The 21,022-nt window shown below is 44.7% G+C and overlaps 1 protein-coding gene across 2 annotated transcripts in view; it reads left to right on the forward strand.

Moving 5' to 3' along the window:
- Positions 1 to 21,022, forward strand: part of LOC112245628 ((E3-independent) E2 ubiquitin-conjugating enzyme UBE2O-like) — a 48,500-nt gene that overhangs the window by 21,895 nt on the left and 5,583 nt on the right. For both annotated transcript variants that reach the window (XM_024413756.2, XM_024413754.2), the window contains exons 2-17: positions 4,916 to 4,975; positions 5,370 to 5,480; positions 6,652 to 6,749; positions 6,849 to 6,912; positions 7,499 to 7,642; positions 7,810 to 7,919; positions 12,672 to 12,822; positions 13,057 to 13,153; positions 13,476 to 13,830; positions 15,773 to 15,927; positions 17,792 to 17,904; positions 18,179 to 18,310; positions 18,539 to 18,628; positions 18,979 to 19,858; positions 20,087 to 20,223; positions 20,522 to 20,725. In XM_024413756.2, the coding sequence (XP_024269524.1) occupies positions 4,916 to 4,975; positions 5,370 to 5,480; positions 6,652 to 6,749; positions 6,849 to 6,912; positions 7,499 to 7,642; positions 7,810 to 7,919; positions 12,672 to 12,822; positions 13,057 to 13,153; positions 13,476 to 13,830; positions 15,773 to 15,927; positions 17,792 to 17,904; positions 18,179 to 18,310; positions 18,539 to 18,628; positions 18,979 to 19,858; positions 20,087 to 20,223; positions 20,522 to 20,725 (2,901 nt within the window). The remainder of the gene's footprint in view (positions 1 to 4,915; positions 4,976 to 5,369; positions 5,481 to 6,651; positions 6,750 to 6,848; positions 6,913 to 7,498; positions 7,643 to 7,809; positions 7,920 to 12,671; positions 12,823 to 13,056; positions 13,154 to 13,475; positions 13,831 to 15,772; positions 15,928 to 17,791; positions 17,905 to 18,178; positions 18,311 to 18,538; positions 18,629 to 18,978; positions 19,859 to 20,086; positions 20,224 to 20,521; positions 20,726 to 21,022) is intronic.

Consider the following 21,022-nt stretch of genomic DNA (forward strand, 5'->3'; position numbering starts at 1 on the left):
ATCCCCAATCAGCAGGAAGGCTATGTAGCCAGATGAGTCGTGTCTCAGGTGGTTGCTTAGGCAACTTTATTCTGGTTAAACACAATTTCCAATAGAGCATTTGATAACAATAACCTAGCAAATTACATTGGTTTTCACTCGACTAACAAAGCCTAAAAAACACTCACAACCACATTTAGTGTATATTGGATGTTACTCGCGTCACCGCGGTTCTATGAACCAAGCGGTGAATTATAGTTATTTTTCTCACGCCACCCCATGGTCTCAACCCCTAGTTTAGGAAACGCTGATCTATCACAAGACAAAAACTCTCCGTCCTTGAGATAAGACAAAGGAACAGATCTGCTTTGTTAGCCTTTAGCCTGACAGCTTAGCTCGCCCTTTCAGAGAGATGTCCGCTTTGTTAGTGTGTGTGTTGGCACTATAGTGTGTATGAGAAAGACCCCCCCCCTTTAGCGGCACCTTTTACAGAACAGCCTGCTGGTTTCCAGGCTGCCGCTTGACGCCGTGATGCTGACTAACCATTGTTATTAGACGGTTACTGGTGCCTGAACAAAAGACGCCAATACCGGGGTTTCTTTCCAATACAGACCGGTGTTTCCACTGAATTCCTGAACATCTATATTGTGTCGACAGGCAATCCTCCAACATACGACACACACAGACTAAGGATGTTTTCAGCATTTTCCCTCTGGATATTTCTAGCTTTAGGCTCATTGTTGAGACAAGGGGGGGGGGGACCTGTGTATGTTCTCTTTGTGTTAGTAGTTTTACATAGCCTATGTGTTGCAATAGGCTACGTAATATGTGAGTTTTATGTATGCACATGAGCAACTGGGATGTGTACCATTTGTATGCATAATCAGATTACATACTGTGTGAGTGTGTGTGTGTTCCACTCCCACGGGAGGAGCGGTGATTTGTGCAGGATGCAGCGAGGCACAGATCAGCTCATTGAGCAGTGAACAGGGAGGCAACAGATGAGACAGTCAGTGTTGACATCTCTAGGAAATAGCTTCCTTTGGTGGGCCGGGGGAGAGGGAAAAAAGAAAAGACTAGAAAAGGGAGAGAGGATATTCATGCTTTTCTTTCTCTGAGGTTCTCTATCACCAGCACTTCTAGATGAGATCAGTGACCGTATACCCTTCCTCTGCTCTCTCCCTCATCCTGTTTTCCTCTCCCTCTGACTATTTCTGGGAGTGGAACCGGGACTGCGTTACAAACATACCATGAATAATGAAAGCCAAATTGGATTGTTTTGATAGCATATTGGACCATGACTATTTTATAGCGTTCTGGAAGGTGTGGCCTGCCCTACTGTATTCTATTGTAATGTCATATCTTAGTACTTCACATGGTTGCTTCCATCATATTTGGTTGAGTATGTATTGATTTTAGCCTCATGGTTCCTATGCAGTGAGACAGTTGGTTCATCCGCAGGCTGAATTAGAATCACTGAACACACACAAGGGACTGTGTGCGCATGCTTCAGTGTAGGCCTATCTGTGTTTGTGTAAGTGAGCATGCATGAGTGTGTCCAGCCTCTACACTGGAAGTGGTGTGACGGTTAAGACAGCGTTATGTGTAAATGGAGCATCGATCCCATTTTGTCCACCTCCTCCTCACCCCACAATTTACAGGAGTAAGGTTAGTCTAGACCTGAAAACATGTGGGGATAGCTGCAGCTGGCCTAGTCCAATCAGATTGTGGTGTGTGTACACGAGATACAGGATTACTAGAGTAATAGCTTTTATATCTCCGTAATGTCCAATTTTGGCTCTCTCTCACACGCACACGCACACACACACCCTTCCCTTCCACTTCATAACCACACTTCCTCCCTCCTAGTTTTCACTCCTCTTTTCTTCCTCCTAATCATCTCTCATCCTGCCTCCCTCCCTCCATGATTCTATTGTAGGTGATGGCATCCGGCTGGCAGCTGCCACCCATTCAAACTCCAGCCAGAGGAGCAGCTTGCCACTACTAGCGCTAGCCACATTACACTGATTAGTATTATGGAGCATGTTGGCGCCCCACCACTAGCCTATCCCTGGCTTACTGAATAACTCTTGTCTTTGAAGAGATCTGTCTGTCTCCCCACATTTTGAGAACAGTACATGTCATCACTTGGAAAATGGAATAGACAGCAATGAGCTGATTTGACTCCCGAGGGAGTCCGGTGTTGAGAGGTCTGTGTGTAATTCCCATTCCCCAGTCATGTTCGTCTACTGCATCAACATGGTGGATGATTAAAGATACGACTAAATTAGAGCTAAGACTGAGAAATACAGACTGGAAAGGCTAGTTTGAGTTACTGTATCTTATTGGGATTCTGTTTTCAAAGGTATCATCTGTTTCGGATAGAAATGTATGGAGTAGAACAGATATGATGGTCTTTCAAGGAGTATGTTCGTTCTTCATTGCATTTCTCCCTGCAACATTCTAAACATTTCACCTCACCAAGTGTGTTAACAGGAGAATGGTGCTTGGAGGCACAGGGTTTCCCAGTCATCCCCTGATAAGGCATCTGTTCCCCTCCCTCAGTTATTGGGTTTTGTCTAGAAGGTATACAGCTTTTGTCGATTTGACTTTTCGTAGCATGCTTAGGATAACTTGCGCAGCAGCTTAGGAGAATAAGGTTAGGGAAAGGCTTTTTTTTTTTTTAAAGCAACTTTTGATGTTAAATTTGACAAGATGTATCATCTAGACATGACCCAATCACACCTTTACCCAGTCAGTCCCAACCCTATGTATCAACCTTCCTACATTCACTCATTGATTTACTTCCACCAAGTAAATTCTGCTTTCACTTAGTAATTTCCCTGTATGCCAATTCCTTCATTAATCTGTCTATCCACCCACCAACCTATTAGGCTATTGCTGTACATGGGGCTGCCAGGGTATATAGATCATTTGTAATTAGTAGTGCCTCTCTTAAACTGCCACTTATCTGCTGCATTGGTGGTATTTTGATATTTTATTCACTGTGATATTTTGTAGACTAACAAGGGCATCATTCCAACAGTATTTTCCCAGTTCTGTGTGGCAAGAGTGAGACTGAACTGTACCCTCTAACATCCAAATGTTGATCTTCTACTCGAATGCTCTTATTCGCGCTTCCCCAGAGATCCCTGAATAAACTCAGTGCATCGTCTATAGACCGCATCATTGCTGTACGACCTTGTCTTTCGGATGAGAGAGACAGGCAGGGGGAAGTTGCGGTTAAAGTCGAGACTTTCATACCTTATACTATATACAGTGCCTTTGGAAAGTATTCAAACTCCTGGACTTTTTCACCGTTTTGTTACGTTACAGCCTTATTCTAAAATGGATTAATTAAAAACAAATCCTCAACAATCTACACACAATAACTCATAATGACAATGTAAAAACAGGTTTTAGAAATTTTAGTCAATGTTATTAAAAATAAAAAACAGATACCTTATTTACATAAGTATTCAGACTCTTTGCGATGAGACTCAACTGAGCTCAGGTGTATCCTGTTTCCATTGATCATCCTTGATGTTCCTACAACTTGATTTGGAAAGGCAATCGACTGTCTAATGTGACCAAGAGCCCTATGGTTACTCTGACAGAGCTCTAGAGTTCCTCTGTGGATTTGGGAGAACCTTCCAGAAGGACAACCATCTCTGCAGCACTCCACAAATCAGGCCTTTCTGGTGAAGTGGCCAGACAGAAGCCACTACTCAGTAAAAGGCACACGATGGCCCACTTGGAGTTTGCAACAGGCAAAAAGAGACTGACTGTAAGAAACAAGATTCTCTGGTCTGATGAAACCAAGGTTGAACCTTTTGGCCTGAATGCCAAGTATCAAGAAACCTGGCACCATCCCTACAGTGAAGCATGGTGGTGGCAGCATTTTATTTTTTTATTTAACCTTTATTTAACTATGGGGATGTTTTTCAATGGCAGGGACTGTGAGACTAGTCAGGATCAAGGGAAAAATGAACGGAGCAAAGTACAGTGTTCCTTGATGAAAACCTGCTTCAGAGCACTCAGGACCTCAGACTGGGGTGAAGGTTCAACTTCCAACAGGAAAACAACCCTAAGCACACAGCCAAGACAACACAGGAGTGGCTTCGGGACAAGTCTCTGAATGTCCTAGAGTGGCCCAGCCAGAGCCTGGACTTGAACCTGATCAAACGTCTCTGGAGAGACCTTAAAATAGCTGTGCAGCAATGCTCCACATCGAACCTGACGGAGCTTGAGAGGATATGCAGAGAAGAATGGGATAATCTCCCAAAATACAGGTGTGTCAAGTTTGTAGGGTCATACCCAAGAAGACCAAAAGCTGTAATCCCTGCCAGAGGGGCTTTCACAAAGTACTGAGTAAAGGGTCTCTATACTTATGTTAATGTGATAATTTTATTTTTTCATTTTTTTCAATTTTCTTTATAAAAAAAAATGTAATCTATTTTTGCATTGTCATTATGGGGTATTATGTGTAGATTGATGAGGGGGAAAAAATACATTGATCAATTTTAGAATAAGGCTGTAACGTAACAAAATGTGGAAAAAGTCAAGACGACTGAATACTTTCCGAAGGCACTCTCATCAAAGGTGTTGTATGTACATCATTTTTTGGTATAGGTGGGATTATGTGCAGCACCCTACAGGTACTACTGCTTATTGTGATTTGGAAGAGGCTGACTTGTATTTAGCACAGCCTACCTCACTGCTGCGTTATCACTACTGGTATCAGATAGCAGTCATAAGACTTGGGTCAGATGAGATGATTGGGTCGGTAACCGCGACCGAATGGCATTCCAGTTGCCAAGATGCTAAAATGACAGTTCAAATTAGACCAGTTCACTTGTCGGTCTTGTCTATGTATTCTATGTATTCTATGATGATCTCATCTCACCCTCTCTCTTTTCTCCACCCTCTGTTGCAGCTGAAACTTGTAGATCGATCCATCGTTATCCGAGACATTGTGCGGCGGATGAATTCTAACGTAAGCGGAGCTCCCTCTCCTGTCGTATCACGACACTGTGTTAGCTGATGACACCCTACATGACCGGCGTACCAACACATGATGACTGTGCAGGATGCAGTGTTTTTATGTAGAATGTGCTAACATGCCTTTATCAGAAAGGGCTTACATGCATGCCCTCTTTGTTAAGATGGGGATTGATGCAAGCACACTAATGTGTTGAGTAAACGTTTTAACGTATGTGTAGCTTATTCTAATATTCAACACCTGTCCCCAGGTGGTATTTATTGAGTTAAGTTGACTAGTGATAGTGCGTTTTAATTTTTGTTTTCTGACACACATTGGAGCGTTGTTTTTGGCTAGAGTGTCAGGGTGATGGTGATATGGTAAACCTTGTCTTGTTTGTGGTTTCCAGGACAACCAGTGTGGCATCGTGACCGACATCGACATAGAGTGTGCTGTAAAACTAGTGGGGACCAACTGTGTCCTGTACCCCGTCAACAGTAAAGACCTACATCACATCTGGGTAAGAAAAAACAGATGGACACAGTATTCACTTGACCACACTGTCCACAGAGGAGTTGCAAGATGGAAACATTTCCACATGTGATTTATCAAATAAATGTATTATTTTTGTCCTTCTCGAGTATCTCCCGTAGTAGCCTATGCCTTGAAGGTCGTCCATAATTTACTTCTTTATTCTATATACACTACCGGTCAAAAGTTTTAGAACACCTTTACTATTTTCTGTATTGTAGAATAATAGTGAAGGAATCAAAACTATGAAATAACTCATATGGAATCATGTAGTAACCAAAAAAGTGTTAAACAAATCAAAATATATTTAAGATTCTTCAAATAGCCACCCTTTGCCTTGATGACAGCTTTGCACACTCTTGGCACTCTCTCAACCAGCTTCACCTGGAATGCTTTTCCAACAGTCTTTAAGGAGTTCCCACATATGCTGAGCAGTTGTTGGCTGCTTTTCCTTCACTCAAGCAAGTCTCTTCTTATTGGTGTCCTTTAGTAGTGGTTTCTTTGCAGAAATTCAACCATGAAGGCCTAATTCACACAGTCTCCACTGAACAGATGTTGGGATGTGTCTGTCACTTGAACTCTGAAGCATTTATTTGTGCTACAATTTTGAGGGGGGGGCTGGTAACTCTAATGAACTTAACTCTGGGTCTTCCTTTCCTGTGGCGGTCCTCATGAGAGCCAGTTCCATCATAGCGCTTGATGGTTTTTGTGACTGCACTTGAAGAAACTTTCAGAAAAAAATTCCATATTGACTGGCCTTCATGTCTTTAAGTAATGATAGGCTGTCGTTTCCCTTTGCTTATTTGAGCTGTTCTTGCCTTAATATTTCTTTATTTTTTGTTTAATCTTTATTTAACTGGGCAATATGTACTTGGTATTTTACCAAATAGGGTTATCTTCTGTATACCACCCCTACCTTGTCACAACACAACTGATTGGCTCAAATGCTTTAAGAAGGAGAGAAATTCCACAAATGTACTTTTAACAAGGCACACCTGTTAATTGAAATGCATTCCAGGTGACTACCTCATGAAGCTGGTTGAGAGAATACCAAGAGTGTGCAAAGCTGTCAAATAGAAAATATATTTTGACTGGTACTGTATATGTACCACGTCGATGTCTCTGTTACAATAATTTGTTTCTTGCGTGTTTCCTGCTAGTCTTTCATGTATGGGGACTACATAGCCTACGACTTCTGGCTGGGGAAGGTGTATGACCTGACCAACCACATCATCCTCAAGCTGTCCAATGGAGCCAGGTACAGAATCTGTCCCAGTATGAGTGTCATTTCAGAACTGTTTAATTTACATCCATGTCTGCTTCATGCTTAGCTCAACTCCTCCCTCTACTACTGCAGGTGTTCCATGAATGTGGAGGACGGCGCCAAGCTGTACGACGTCTGTCCTCACGTCAGTGACTCGGTAGGTGAAATGCCATGAGTTTTTGTGTGAAAACATAGCCGTCTGCCCTCGTCCACTGCACTTCACTGACCGGATAAGGCTGGCTAGGTGGAAGCAATATGAAATGAACTTACTCCTCACAGCCTTGAGCTTCCAACTCCTCCTTATTGACCAGAGATAGATGTGTGATACTTTGTAACAGAGCTGGCGGTCAATTCCATTTGAGCTGGGTCAATTTAGGAAACCGATTTTAGATAATTGAGTTTAAATGGTATCGACCCTAATCTTGTTTAAGGTAGCAGGTTGCGTGCATCCAATATTAATCGGAAACTGTTGTGCTTTGACTGCGAGTGCCTAGGTGTTACTCATGTTCACTTCGGCTATTATTTCAGAAACAATACAACCGTGTATATGTAGTCAACTATTGAAAGAAAAAAAAAGAAAAATACACTGAAGGTTGTTAAGTACTAGCTATGTTCTCCTGTCATTTGTTGACATAACCAATGAGCAGCAGGATATCTTCCAGATCTTTTTAGATTCTCCATGGACTGGGTTAGGGAAATTGCCTCTGTTTGTTAGTAATATGCGTCTCCCCCCTGGTTGGTAGGGTCTGTTCTTCGAAGAGGCCTACGGTTTCTACCCAGGCCAGGTGCTGATCGGGCCAGCCAAAGTCTTCTCCAATGTCCAGTGGCTCTCCGGGGTCAAGCCCGTACTCCGTAAGAAGAGCAAGTTCAGGGTGGTGGTCGAAGAGGTATGATGATGGCAATTTACGTATTTTATAGTGCATTATTATTATTTTTCCTGTTTTTTACTGACCAGATAACCTTACCACCTAATAATAGGCTTAGCTACTTCAGTACGTGTGATGTCACTGCTCTAAATGGTTCTCTGTGTCATGTGACCCCCCCCCCCCCATAGGTCCAGGTGGCGGAGCTGAAGGTGACGTGGATCACCAAGAGTTACTCCCCCAAGGGCACGGACAGCGTCTACCCCCCTCCTTCTACCATCTCCCAGGAGAACCTCTGCAGGTACTATACTGTCTGTTCATTCCAAGGCTCTACGGTGACCTTTTTTAAATATTTTTTTACAAAGAGCACATGAGCGCCTAAGTTGAAAAATGTAGGCGCACACAAAGAAATTTAGGAGCATAATGAAACATATTTGAATCTTTCATTTTTGTAGGCGCACTGGTACTCCTAAATTAAAAATTCCAAGTCGCACAGCAAAATACTTTCCCCCCGCGTATGTGAGTAACATGGTCGCACTAGAGCCCTGCATTCGTTGACTCACTCATCCATCCAGCCATCCACACTCGGGGAGCATAGAGGCTGCAGTTTTCCGTCACAGATATGCAGTGTATGAACAGTCTATTTCCAGTGATCTGGTCCACACACATTATATACACACCTCACAATCACATCTCTCACTCACACCTGCATGTCTGAATTGGATGCTTACATGAACACGGTGATGTTATAAAACTTGTAACTTTATAAAAAAGGACCGCAAATCATTTTTGCAAGCTGCACTGTAAGCCTATGGGCGTAGCTGGAGAAAGAGCAGTTCTCCTTAAAGTTCCAAACGGTCAGAACCATTAGCTTTTGAGACAGGTGAAATCCAAAGCTGTTCTATATTAACCCCCTAAAGTCAATGTCTGACTCCCCTGAGGAAAATGGAATTAGCATAATAAAAGCATCCCCATTTTAAAAAATCTGTCAATTTAATCTAGAGTTGTATGCATTGGATGCGACTCAATCCACTGCATCTACAGTTGAAGTCGTAAGTTTACATACACCTAATACACCTAATACATTTAAACTCAGTTTTTCACAATTCCTGACATTTAATCCTAGTAAAAAATTTCCTGTCTTAGGTCAGTTAGGATCAGCACTTTATTTTAAGAATGTGAAATGTCAGAATAATAGTAGAGAGAGTGATTTATTTCAGCTTTTATTTCTTTCATCACATTCCCAGTGGGTCAGAAGTTTACATACACTTAATTAGTATTTAGTAGCATTGCCTTTAAATTGTTTAACTTGGGTCAAACGTTTCAGGTAGCATTCCACAAGCTTCCCACAAAAAGTTGGGTGAATTTTGGCCATTCCTGACAGAGCTGGTGTAACTGAGTCAGGTTTGTAGGCCTCCTTGCTCACACACACTTTTTCAGTTCTGAACACAAATTTTCTATGGGATTGAGGTCAGTGCTTTGTGATGGCCACGCCAATACCTTGACTTTGTTGTCCTTAAGCCATTTTTCCAGAACTGTGGAAGTATGCTTGGGGTCATTGTCCATTTGGAAGATCCATGTGCAACCAAGCATTAACTTCCTGACTAATGTCTTGAGATGTTGCTTCAATATATCCACATCATTTTCCTGCCACATGATGCCATCTATTTTGTGAAGTTCACCAGGCCTTCCTGCAGCAAAGCACCCCCACAACATGATGTTGCCACCCCCGTGCTTCAAGGTTGGGGTGGTGTTCTTCGGCTTGCAAGCCTCCCCCTTTTTCCTCCAAACATAATGATGGTCATTATGGCCAAACAGTTCTATTTTTGTTTCATCAGACCAGAGGATATTTCTCCAAAAAGTACAATCTTTGTTCCCACGTGCATTTGCAAACCATAGTCTGGCTTATTTTATGGCGGTTTTGGAGCAGTGGCTTCTTCCTTGCTGAGCGGCCTTTCAGGTTATGTCGATATAGGACTCGTTTTACTGTGGATTTGTTTTCACCTTTATTTAACCAGGCAGGCTAGTTGAGAACAAGTTCTCATTTGCAACTGGGACTTGGCCAAGATGAAGCAAAGCAGTTTGACACATACGACGACAAAGTTACACATGGAATAAACAAACATACAGTAGAAAAAGTCTATATACAGTATGTGCAAATGAGGGAGGTAAGGCAATAAATATGCCATGGTTGCGAAGTAATATAGCAATTAAACATAGGAATGGTAGATGTGCAGAATATGTATATATGAATGTGCAAGTAGAGATATTGGGGTGCAAAGGAGCACGATAAATAAGTACAGTATGGGGATGAGGTAGTTGGATGGGCTATTTACAGATGTGCTATGTAAAGGAGCAGTGATATTTGAGCTGCTCTGACAGCTGGTGCTTAAAGCTAGTGAGGAAGATATGAGTCTCCATCTTCAGTGATCTTTGCTGTTCGTTCCAGTCATTAGCAGCAGAGAACTGGAAGGAAAGGCGGCCAAAGGAAGAATTGGCTTTGGGGGTGACCAGTGAGATATACCTGCTGGAGCGCGTGCTACGGGTGGGTGCTGCTATGGTGACCAGTGAGCTGACATGAGGTGGGGCTTTACCTAGCAGAGACTTGTAGATGACCTGGAGCCAGTGGGTTTGGTGACGAATATGAAGCGAGGGCCAGCCAACGACAGCATACAGGTCTTAGTGGTGGGTAGTATGTGGGGCTTTGGTGACAAAACGGATGGCAATGTGATAGACTGCATCCAATTTGTTGAGTAGAGTGTTGGAGGCTATTTTGTAAATGTTATCACTGAAGTCTAGGATCGGTAGGATGGTCAGTTTTACGAGGGTATGTTTGGCAGCATTAGTGAAGGATGCTTTGTTGTGAAATAGGAAGCCGATTCTAGATTTCATTCTGGATTGGAGATGCTTAATGTGAGTCTGGAAGGAGAGTTTACAGTCTAACCAGACACCAAGGTATTTGTAGTTGTCCACATATTCTAAGTCAGAACCGTCCAGAGTAGAGATGGACGTGCGGGCAGTGATCAGTTGAAGAGCATGCATTTAGTTTTACTAGCATTTAAGGGCAGTTGGAATCCACGGAAGGAGAGTTGTATGGCATTGAAGCTCGTCTGGAGGTTAGTTAAGTGTCCAAAGAAGGGCCAGAGGTATACAGGATGATGTCGTCTGCGTAGAGGTGGATCAGAGAATCACCAGCAGCAAGAGCGACGACATTGATGTATACAGAGAAGAGAGTCGGACCGAGAATTGAACCCTGTGGCACCCCCATAGAGACTAGACTGCCAGAGGTCCGAACAACAGGCCCTCCGATTTGACACACTGAACTCTATCAGAGAAGTAGTTGGTGAACCAGACGAGGCAATCATTTGAGAAACCAAGGCTTTTGAGTCTGCCAATAAGAATATGGTGATTGACAGAGTCGAAAACCTTGGCCAGGTCGATGAATTCGGCTGCACAGTAATGTCTCTTATCGATGGCGGTTATGATATCGTTTAGGACCTTGAGCGTGGCTGAGGTGCACCCATGATCAGCTCTGAAACCAGACTGCATAGCGGATATAGAGACTTTTCTACCGGTTTCTTCCAGCATCTTAACAAGGGCCTTTGCTGCTGTTCTGGGATTGATATGCACTTTTCTTACCAAAGTACGTTCATCTCTAGGAGACAGAACGCGTCTCCGTCCTCAGCGGTAGGATGGCTGCGTGGTCCCATTGTGTTTATACTTGCGTACTATTGTTTGTGCAGATGAACGTGGTACCTTCAGGCATTTGGAAATTGCTCCCAATGATGAACCAGACTTGTGGAGGTCTACCATTTTTTTCTGAGGTCTTGGCTGATTTCTTTTGATTTCACTGAGTTTGAAGGTAGGCCTTGAAATACATCCACAGGTACACCTCCAATTGACTCAAATCAATTTTCCAAGCTGTTTAAAGGCACAGTCAACTTAGTGTATATATACTCCTGGCCCACTGGAATTGTGATACAGTGAATCATAAGTTAAATAATCTGTGTGTAAACAATTGTTGGAAAAATTACTTGTGTCATGCACAAAGTGGATGTCCTAACTGACTTGCCAAAACTATAATTTGTTAACAAGAAATTTGTGCAGTGGTTGAAAAACAAGTTGTAATGACTCCAACCTAAGTTTATGTAAACTTCCGACTTCAACTGCATCTATGTCGTACTTCCGCATCTGCGGTGAATATTGAGAGTTAGAGCGGTGTTTGTCAAACCCTGAGACATCTGAAAATAGGTGTTCTCACAAAATCATCTGTAGTGTCCGAACGGTTTGCTCGACGACTCCCACAAGCGTCTTGGGACACATCTCAAGTCAGTTCAGCCCATCTGCCGAGTTGTTTCTGTTGCTTCCGAACAGTTTGGGCTCCACACTAACATGACCCTGTGTGGATAGCTGAGACTCTACATGTCGGTTGTTTTGCTCTAAGACGCCCATAGGCCTCACATGACCAGTCTGAAGGTCCCCAGGTTTGAACAAATGTGTAGAATTATATATGGAGAATGATTAGTGCCAAAAATAATGTGTTTGTATGGTCTAATAGCAGTAAGGCTTGTACAATTTGTAATTTTTTTTTGTTGCCAAAAATAAGGGGTTAAATACATGTACAAAAAATAACACATATTACCTCATCTTTCTTACATCTCCAATGTAGGACAGACACTTCAGTAAGGCCAAAAATATTTTTTCACAATATTTTTTTGATACTTCAAGGGTTGATTGGCATATTACTAGCAAAAATGTAAATATCTGCTGAAATGATCAGAGGGTGTTGGGGAATCTGATAGTGGCTCAAGTGCCTACACACACATACACAAAGGGCCGCTCGGCTACAAGAAGTCAGCTTTGAAGGATCCAGCTCAGTATACAATTTTAATTTAGAATAGAAAATGAATGTGTTCATGCAACAAATGTTAGTGCATCGTGTCAAAGCCCATGTATCTAGATGGAGAGATGCTCATCCCTAACACACCCATTCTTTTACTTCTATGATCCTTCTAATAACATGCTCCCCCTACATGTGTTTGTTCTGATCCAGAGTGAAGCGTCTGGGCTACTACGACCACACCCAGAGGCAGCTGGGGGAGAGGGCCCTGTACGTGTTCCCAGCCAAGGGAGACACCACACACATCACCTGTGAGTGGCCCGACGGAGCCCCCGGACTCCCAGAGGACCCCGTAGCCAGGAAGGTGTGTGTGTGAGAGAGAAAGGGAGAGGAAATGTTTCTATATATAATACTTTTTGTCCGTGCCTGTCCCGTTTTTAAATGTGTTTGTGTGTGTGAAACAATTGATCACAAATTTGACTCTGATTGTACGGATACTCCATGTATCCAATTTTCTTCCCTCAAAGCATGCGCTAACTGTGTATTTTTGCCATGTTTTGTATTATATCAGTGTCCTATGACAATCTCCTTCCTGCAGTTGAAAAGAATGTTCAAGAAGGAGTTGTTAGGGAAGAAGCCCAGTGAAAATGCAGACACACAAGGTGCCAACCAGCACTCCACGGACAGCCTTGACGGTAAATGCTGCTTTTATTTATACCTATGTTGGTCATCAGACATTTTTTCCTTGTCATTTTTTGGCAGATATCCTCACTTTAAACAGCTGACGAGCTCAATTTTTATTTTATTTTAGAATCATTTCTGTCTCAATACAATCTACTCCTGAGTGCCCATCTGATAACAGCACACCTTGTGCAGAGTAGTTCGCCCCACAATTAAAATCTATTCTTCATGCTTAGGTCAGTCCCAAGTCACTGCATATACTGTACCACTAGTCAATTTTGCATGTAAAACCAACTCAACGACAATCAACCGTGTCGTCCCCCTCCCCACACCCAGGTGACCTCAAGCCTGACAACACCCACCCAGACTCCACCAACCACACCGCGCTCCCCCGTCCTCACCACCCCAACAACGGCCCCAACCACACCCTCCAGCCCTCGCCCCTATGCCCTCCCCCCTCTGACCCATGGCCCGAGCCCGCGGAGCAGGATGCAGACGATGAGGCGGGGGCGGAGGACACGGACGACACGTTGTCGCTGACGTCGTCGGCGAGTAGCACCGCGTCGTCGCAGAGCGGCGGTCTGGGGGGCCTGAACAGGAAGAAGAGCATCCCACTGTCCATCCGCAACCTGAAAAGGAAGCACAAGAAAAAGAGGACCAAGTTCTCCCGCGAGTTTAAGCCCGGTGACAGGTGAGCCAGTTGTCAATCAAAACAACTTGTATTCATAATATGCCACGTGACTACAAATGTAGCAGACTACAAATGTATATAAATGACTACAAATGTAGCAGACAAGGTCAGAGCCTAGGCCACACTTTATAGTCCTCTCCCCTCCTTCTTTCTGCCTTCTCTCCCTCACGCCCTCCCTTTCAGAACTTCAGCTATTCCTCCCTCTTGCGCCCTCCCTCCATTTTTCTCTCTCCATTCAGGACCTGTCCCTTCCCTGGCCATTCTCTTCTCTCCTTGGCACGTGTAAAGGATGATCAATAGCTTGCTGGCAAGAATTCAGCTACCCGCTGGCAAAAATGCTGCATCCTTGACCCCAGTGTCACTTTTATTTATTTTTTGCCACATGCGTAGTAGTACAGCGCCCCTGAAGAAAATAAGGGTGAAGTGCCTTGCTCAAGGACACATTGTGCCTCTCCCAGCTTCTCATGCCTCCCAGCCTTGTACAGATCATTTTCTTCCGTCTTAGGCCAGAGACAGAGGCTGCATCCGAAATGGCACCCTATTCCTTATAGTAGTGCACTACTTTTGTCAAAAAGGGAATAGGGTGCCAATTCCATTTGGGATTCATACACACAGAGCGGGGTCAACTTACACCCACTCCTCAGCCAAACAGACCAGTGTTCATCGATCCAACATCTTGTCTCCTAGAAAATGTCCTCTCCTCCTTACGAACCTTCTGATGGCTTGTTACTAACTACGAGGATCGATTTCAGGCTTATTTCCCGGAGCAGATGTACATTAATGACCCTGGGTGTTATTACGCTGTGTGGATGCTGCCAGTGACAGTGTGACCTGGCCTTGTCTTCACATCTTGAACCTAGCACCCATCCAGTACTAGTACCACTCTATGGTACTACTAGGCCTTGTACTACTCTAGTGCCAATCCAGTACTAGTATCAATCTGAATATAGTACCAATTCAATATTAGTACCAATAACAATTCACAGATTATACTAGCATAAATCTAGTGGTATTGGTGCATTTTGGAAATGAATACGCTCACTATCGCACTCGCTCTCCTTGTGGTTCTCTGACTAAAAACTCTATAGTTCCTTTTGTTATAAAAATCACACCGGTACCAACAATTAGCTATGCACCATTAGGTTGACGTTTCCAAATAGGTTGACTTTTGGGTTGATGTAACCTTTTCTCAAGACATTGCAGAATTCAAGTACTTCAATTTCTACCAGGCGCCATTCAAAAAAAGTAGCAGGTTTTCCCAAGGCTGCATATCTGATATTTCCTATATAGTGCACTACTTTTGACCACAGCCTTGGTTAAAAGTAGTGCGTTTATATATAGGCAATAGGATGCCATTTCAGACGCTACCCAAGGCTGTCATTTCCCCCCTTTTAAACTGCCCAGTAGATCAGATCTGGTGGTTAAATATAGCTGGCAGCTGATAAATCATGTAGCATGTGCTTAGGTGTGCCCAGATAACATCCAGGTCCTCTGATTGAAAGAGACAGAAAAAAATTAGATTGAGTTGCAGGGGGAGAGAGCGAGAGGAAGACTGATGGGGGGGGGATACGACAGCAAGGGGGAGGTAGTGAGGCAGAGCAATGGGAAAGTGGCTGAATTTTAGTGGGGGGGGATTGAATTGAGTTAGAGGAGAGAGTGATTTAAAGAAAAGACACGACATGAGATGGATATTATGGCTGGAGGGAGACAGTGACAGAGGATGCAAGCCGGAGGAGATTAGATTCGGCACCGCGGGATATCTTTGATTCACACTGCTGCTGGGCATATGGCTGAGTCAGTTTAACTTTCCGTTGTGTAACCTATAGGCATTTTCCACTCTTAACCAAAACAACTTAGTGAAATTGTTAGGCCTTGTCAGTGAATTCTAGTAAGTTAGTCACTAGTTCTAATATCTGCCATCTCCCTGTTTTTTAACCGTCAGGGTAGCGGTAGAGGTTGTGTCCACCAAGACCTCGGCCGACGTCCTCTGGAAGGACGGCCGCATGGAGACACTCATCCGCTCCAATGACCTCATCCCCATCCAGCACCTGGACAACCACGAGTTCTGCCCCGGAGACTTTGTTGTCGACAAACGACGTAAGTAGCTGGCGCACTTCCCGCTCGTATTCAGACCCCTTGACTTTTCCCACATTTTGTTACGTTATAGCATTATTCTAAAATGGGTTTTAAAATTCCCTCATCAATCTACACACAATACCCCACAATGACAAAGCAAAAACAGGTTTTTAGACATTTTTGCAAATGTATTTAAAATAATAAACAAATCAAATCAACGTTTTTTTTTCACGTGTATGACAGGTGTGTGCCTTTCCAAATCACAGTTGACGGTGCATGTTAGAGCAAAAACCAAGCCGTGAGGTCGATCGAATTGTCCGTATAGCTCAGAGACCAGATTGTAGAGGCACAGATCTGTTGAAGGGTACCAAAAAATGTCTGCAGCATTGAAGGTCTCCAAGAACACCGTGGCCTCCATCATCCTTAAATGGAAGAAGTTTGGAACCACCAAGACTCTTCCTAGAGCTGGCCTCTCGGCCAAACAATCGGGGGAGAGGAGCTTTGGTCAGGGAGTTGACCAAGAACATGATGGTCACTCTGACAGAGCTCCTCTGTGGAGATAGGCAAACCTTCCAGAAGGACAACCATATCTGCAGCACTCCACCAATCAGGCCTTCGTGGTAGAGTGGCCTGACGGAAGCCACTCCTCAGTAAAAGGCAAGAAAGCCCACTTGGAGTTTGCCAAAAGGCACCTAAAGGACTTTGACCATGAGAAACAAGATTCACTGGAATGATTGAACTCTTTGGCCTGAATGCCAAGCATCACATCTGTAGGAAACATGGCACCATCCCTACGGTGAAGCATGGTGGTGGCAGAATCATGTTGTGGGAATGTTTTTCAGCGGTAGGAACTGGGAGACTAGTCAGGATCGAGGGAAAGATGAACGGAGTACAGGGAGATCCTTGATGAAATCCTGCTCCAGAGCGCTCAGGACCTCAGACTGGGGCAAAGGTTCACCTTCCAACAGGACAACGACCCTAAGACACAGCCAAGACAACGCAGGAGTGACTTCGGGACAAGTCTTTGAGTGGCCCAACCAGAGCCCGGACTTTAACCCTATCGAACATCTCTGGAGAGACCTGAAAATAGCTGTGAGGTGACACTCCCCATCCAACCTGACAGAGCTTGAGAGGATCTGCGGAGAAGAATGGGAGAAATTCCTCAAATACAGGTGTGCCAAGCTTGTAGTGTCACACCCAAGAAGAGTCCAGGCTGTAATTGCTGCCAAAGGTGCCTCAGCAAAGTACTGAGTAAAGGGTCTGAATACTTATCTAAATGTGATATTTCATAATTGGAAAAAATATATATTTTTTTTTAACATTTCTCAAAATATTTGTCCTTTGTCATTATGGACTATTGTGTGTAGATCGATGAGGGGAAAAAATATTTCATCAATTTTAGAAAAAGGTTGTAAGGTTATAAAATATTGAAAAGTATGTGTATGTATATAGCACCAGTATCCTTTCTACATACTTTATATGTGGTTTTAGTTTTTACATGTACGCAGGGGAAAAAACGACTATTTCCAAACATGAATATAGGGGAAACACTGGCTATAATTGCTGGAGTAGAAAATAAAAATATCAGAGCCAGCACAGTACGGCTCAGGTCAGCCCTGTAATGTAAATCAGCTATTAGATCAGCTCATATTTAGGCCATCGTTTGACTGTACCACTGTTTACTCTATCGTCTATATTTAACATGGTTTAAATATAGAGTTTATTTTGGTTCTGTAACTGTGGAGGAAGTAACCTGATAAATGGCTCCCTCGTTTGACTTTCATTTTCATACATGGTGTCCTTGGTGATACATTTCGTGCCTCAGGTCAGAAAGTAACTTCAGCTCTCTCTCTCTCGCTCTGTGTGTGTGTGTGTGGTCACACAGCCCAAGCCCCTACGGACCCAGGCGTGTACGGGGTCATCCAGTCGGGCGACCACAAGGGCAGGACGTGTGCCGTGAAGTGGATCAAACTCAACGCCTCCAGCGACAACGTAGAGGTCAGTCTGCTGGGCATTTTGGGTCGGCTCAGGTCATCCGGGGGAACAAGAACCTTTTTTTATAATCCATAGCTCTATAGAAATTGAATTCGGGCCCGTCTGAAATTACTCTTCCACATTAACCTATTCCACATGTAGTGCACTACCTTGGGCCAAAGCAATAGCCCCATGGTCCTATTGCTCTGGTCAAAAATAGTGCACTACATATGGTGGCTTATAGTGTCATTTGAGTTGCATTATATCAGTCTAATGGCTGATAGTTTTGTTTGTTTAGGTCATAGGAGAAGAGGAGGATGTTAGTGTGTACGACATCGCCGACCACCCAGACTTCCACTTCCGTACCACTGATATCGTTATCAGGATAGGGAACTCTGAGAACGAGCGGAATACAGAGTGTGAGAACGATGTAAGTTTGAAAATGTCATTCATTTTGTCTGTTGACATGTTAGTAGTTTTCCTCGTGGCTCTTGGAGTGTTCATTGCCGGTCCACGTTGTACAGGTGCTTTGGCCTGGTTACAGATCCACCATAGTTACTAAAAGCGTGCTCTGAAAGGAAATATCATCCAGTACAGTACTATAGTGTAGCCAGAGTATTTTCACATACCGGTCTTTTATCTTTTATCATCTGCCCAGACGTCAGTAGGCCAGGTCTTCAGAGTGGACGTGAGCAGCAAGGTGGAGGTGGTGTGGGCTGACAACTCCATGACCATCGTCCTGCCACAGGTACTCATGGTAATTGTAGTCTTTCTGTCCGCATGCGAGGTTGTAGTGGTCACTAATCGGTGGCTCTGTTGGTTTCTGTTGGCTTGTGTTCACTATACCAATGACGTGTCCTACTACAGTACCTTCTGCTCAGGTAATTGTGTGTTCATGCTAATTGTGTGTAATCTGAATTTGTGTTGCAGATAGCATGCTGCTGTGTGACTTGCTTGCTGCCCTTTTGAAAAATGTGTTATTCTATAACGACATTTGATATTGACACAAAAAGCATTTAATGAAAGTTAGTAATTATTAATGACTGCCTATAAACGCAGCGATGATTTAGTTTGTTTTCTAACCCCCCTTCCATCTAGCACCTGTACAACGTGGAGTCTGAGATTGAGGAGACTGACTATGACTCTGTAGAGGAGAGCAGCAGTGGCCTGTCCACGGAGGAGTGGGAGGACGAGAGCGACAGCTGGGAGACTGATAACGGCCTGACTACCAACGAGGACGACCAGCACCCCGCCAATGAGGACACCGCCACCCTGGCCCCCACCGGCCCCAGCCCCTTCATCATCCCCCCCGGGAAGGGTGGCAAAGCAGGGGCCACCACCCCCACCAAGCCCCCTAACGCCATAGAGGACCAGGAGGGAGCTGGGGCTATAGCCAGCCCAGGTGCCGGTGCTGGAGGAACCACCCCTGGAGCAGGAGGGGGTGATGCTGCAGAGAAGCTCCCCGGGAAAGACTGCACGCCGCGGGGCTTCCGCGAGCTCAAGGAGGCCCTGAAGATCCTGGAGAGCCTGAAGAACATGACCGTGGAGCAGCTATGGACGGGCGGCTCGCCTACCTCGCCCACATCCGGTGCCACGCCCTCTGCCAACGGGACTAACGCCAACACCGCCACTGCCGTCACGCCAGAGAAACCCACCAAGGAGAAGCGCTTCCTGGATGACATCAAGAAGCTTCAGGAGAACCTGAGAAAGACCCTGGACAATGTGGCCATCGTGGAGGAGGAGCGGATGGAGGCGGTGGTGGAGGCCGGAGGAGGCGGCGCAGGAGGAGGTGGGAGTACGGAAGCAGGAGAAAGAGGGGGTGAAGAAAGGCCCCAGGAGGAGGTGGCGAAGACGCCAGGCGCGGCACCAGAGTGGCCCAGCGATACGCCTGTCCTGTGCCAACAGAGTGGTGGCAAGCCCGGCGTCACCTTCACCAGTGCCAAGGGAGAGGTGTTCTCTGTGCTGGAGTGGTCACCAGGTGAGGATGCAATACTGTGCTTTTAGCTTGTCATTGTTTGAGTCTTTGTTACTGAGACATCCACTAAACTAGTAGTACTGGGAGAAGAATACACCCCATGACTTAAATAGCTCCAAAAATGCCTTGTTCAAACATTTAAATGCACTGGTCCATTACTTCAGATGGCCTTTTCAAATACTCACTAAATGCCTTGTTGGAATGCCACAACATTTATCTGACTCCTGCCAGACACCCACACCTTTAAGAAGATGGAGTTCCAGCCGGCCGAGGCCAAGAAGTTTTTCAGCACCGTGAGGAAGGAGATGGCTCTGCTGGCCACCTCGCTGCCCGACGGCATCATGGTGAAAACCTTCGAGGACCGCATGGTACGCTAACAGACACCGGAGAAGAGCGCCGTTTGGAAGTGATCCGAATGTAGTCGATTACAGCCAAGTATTAAATTGCATCAGACCACTCTTCAGTGGCTAAAGTGACTCCGGTTTTGAGCTGCCAGTTTCTCTGCACTCATTAAACACTTGATTTAAAAACCTCTTTGTGCTGTTATTTCTGAAGATGAGTGATAATTCCGATGATGATGGTGAACATGTGCTACTCTCGTTGACATTTGAAGTGGCTCTCCATTCGTCTCCTCTGTTTCTTCACCTCGTCCCCCTCTCTTCACAGGACCTGTTCTCAGCTCTGATCAAGGGGCCCACGCGCACCCCTTACGAGGACGGCCTGTTCCTCTTCGACATCCAGCTGCCAAACATTTACCCGTCGGTACCGCCCCTCTTCCGCTACCTGTCACAGTGCAGCGGGCGCCTCAACCCCAACCTCTACGACAACGGCAAGGTCTGCGTCAGCCTGCTGGGCACCTGGATCGGCAAGGTGAAAGTAGACCTTTATCCCGCCCTTAAAGAAGTGTGATACTCGGTATTTGGGGTATTTTATTGGGATTCCTGGGGCCCACACAAAACATGGAACATGACATAATACAGAACATTAACAGACAAGGACAATACCAATACACAAACTACAGTATCTAGGTCAAATACTTAGACCACCCATTACCTTCCCTTTGACTGTTCTTCGACCACCCATTACCTTCCCTTTGACTGTTCTTCGACCACCCATTACCTTCCCTTTGACTGTTCTTCGACCACCCATTACCTTCCCTTTGACTGT

Source organism: Oncorhynchus tshawytscha, linkage group LG02, assembly GCF_018296145.1.
Source record: "Oncorhynchus tshawytscha isolate Ot180627B linkage group LG02, Otsh_v2.0, whole genome shotgun sequence".
Classification (NCBI taxonomy): Eukaryota; Metazoa; Chordata; class Actinopteri; order Salmoniformes; family Salmonidae; genus Oncorhynchus; species Oncorhynchus tshawytscha.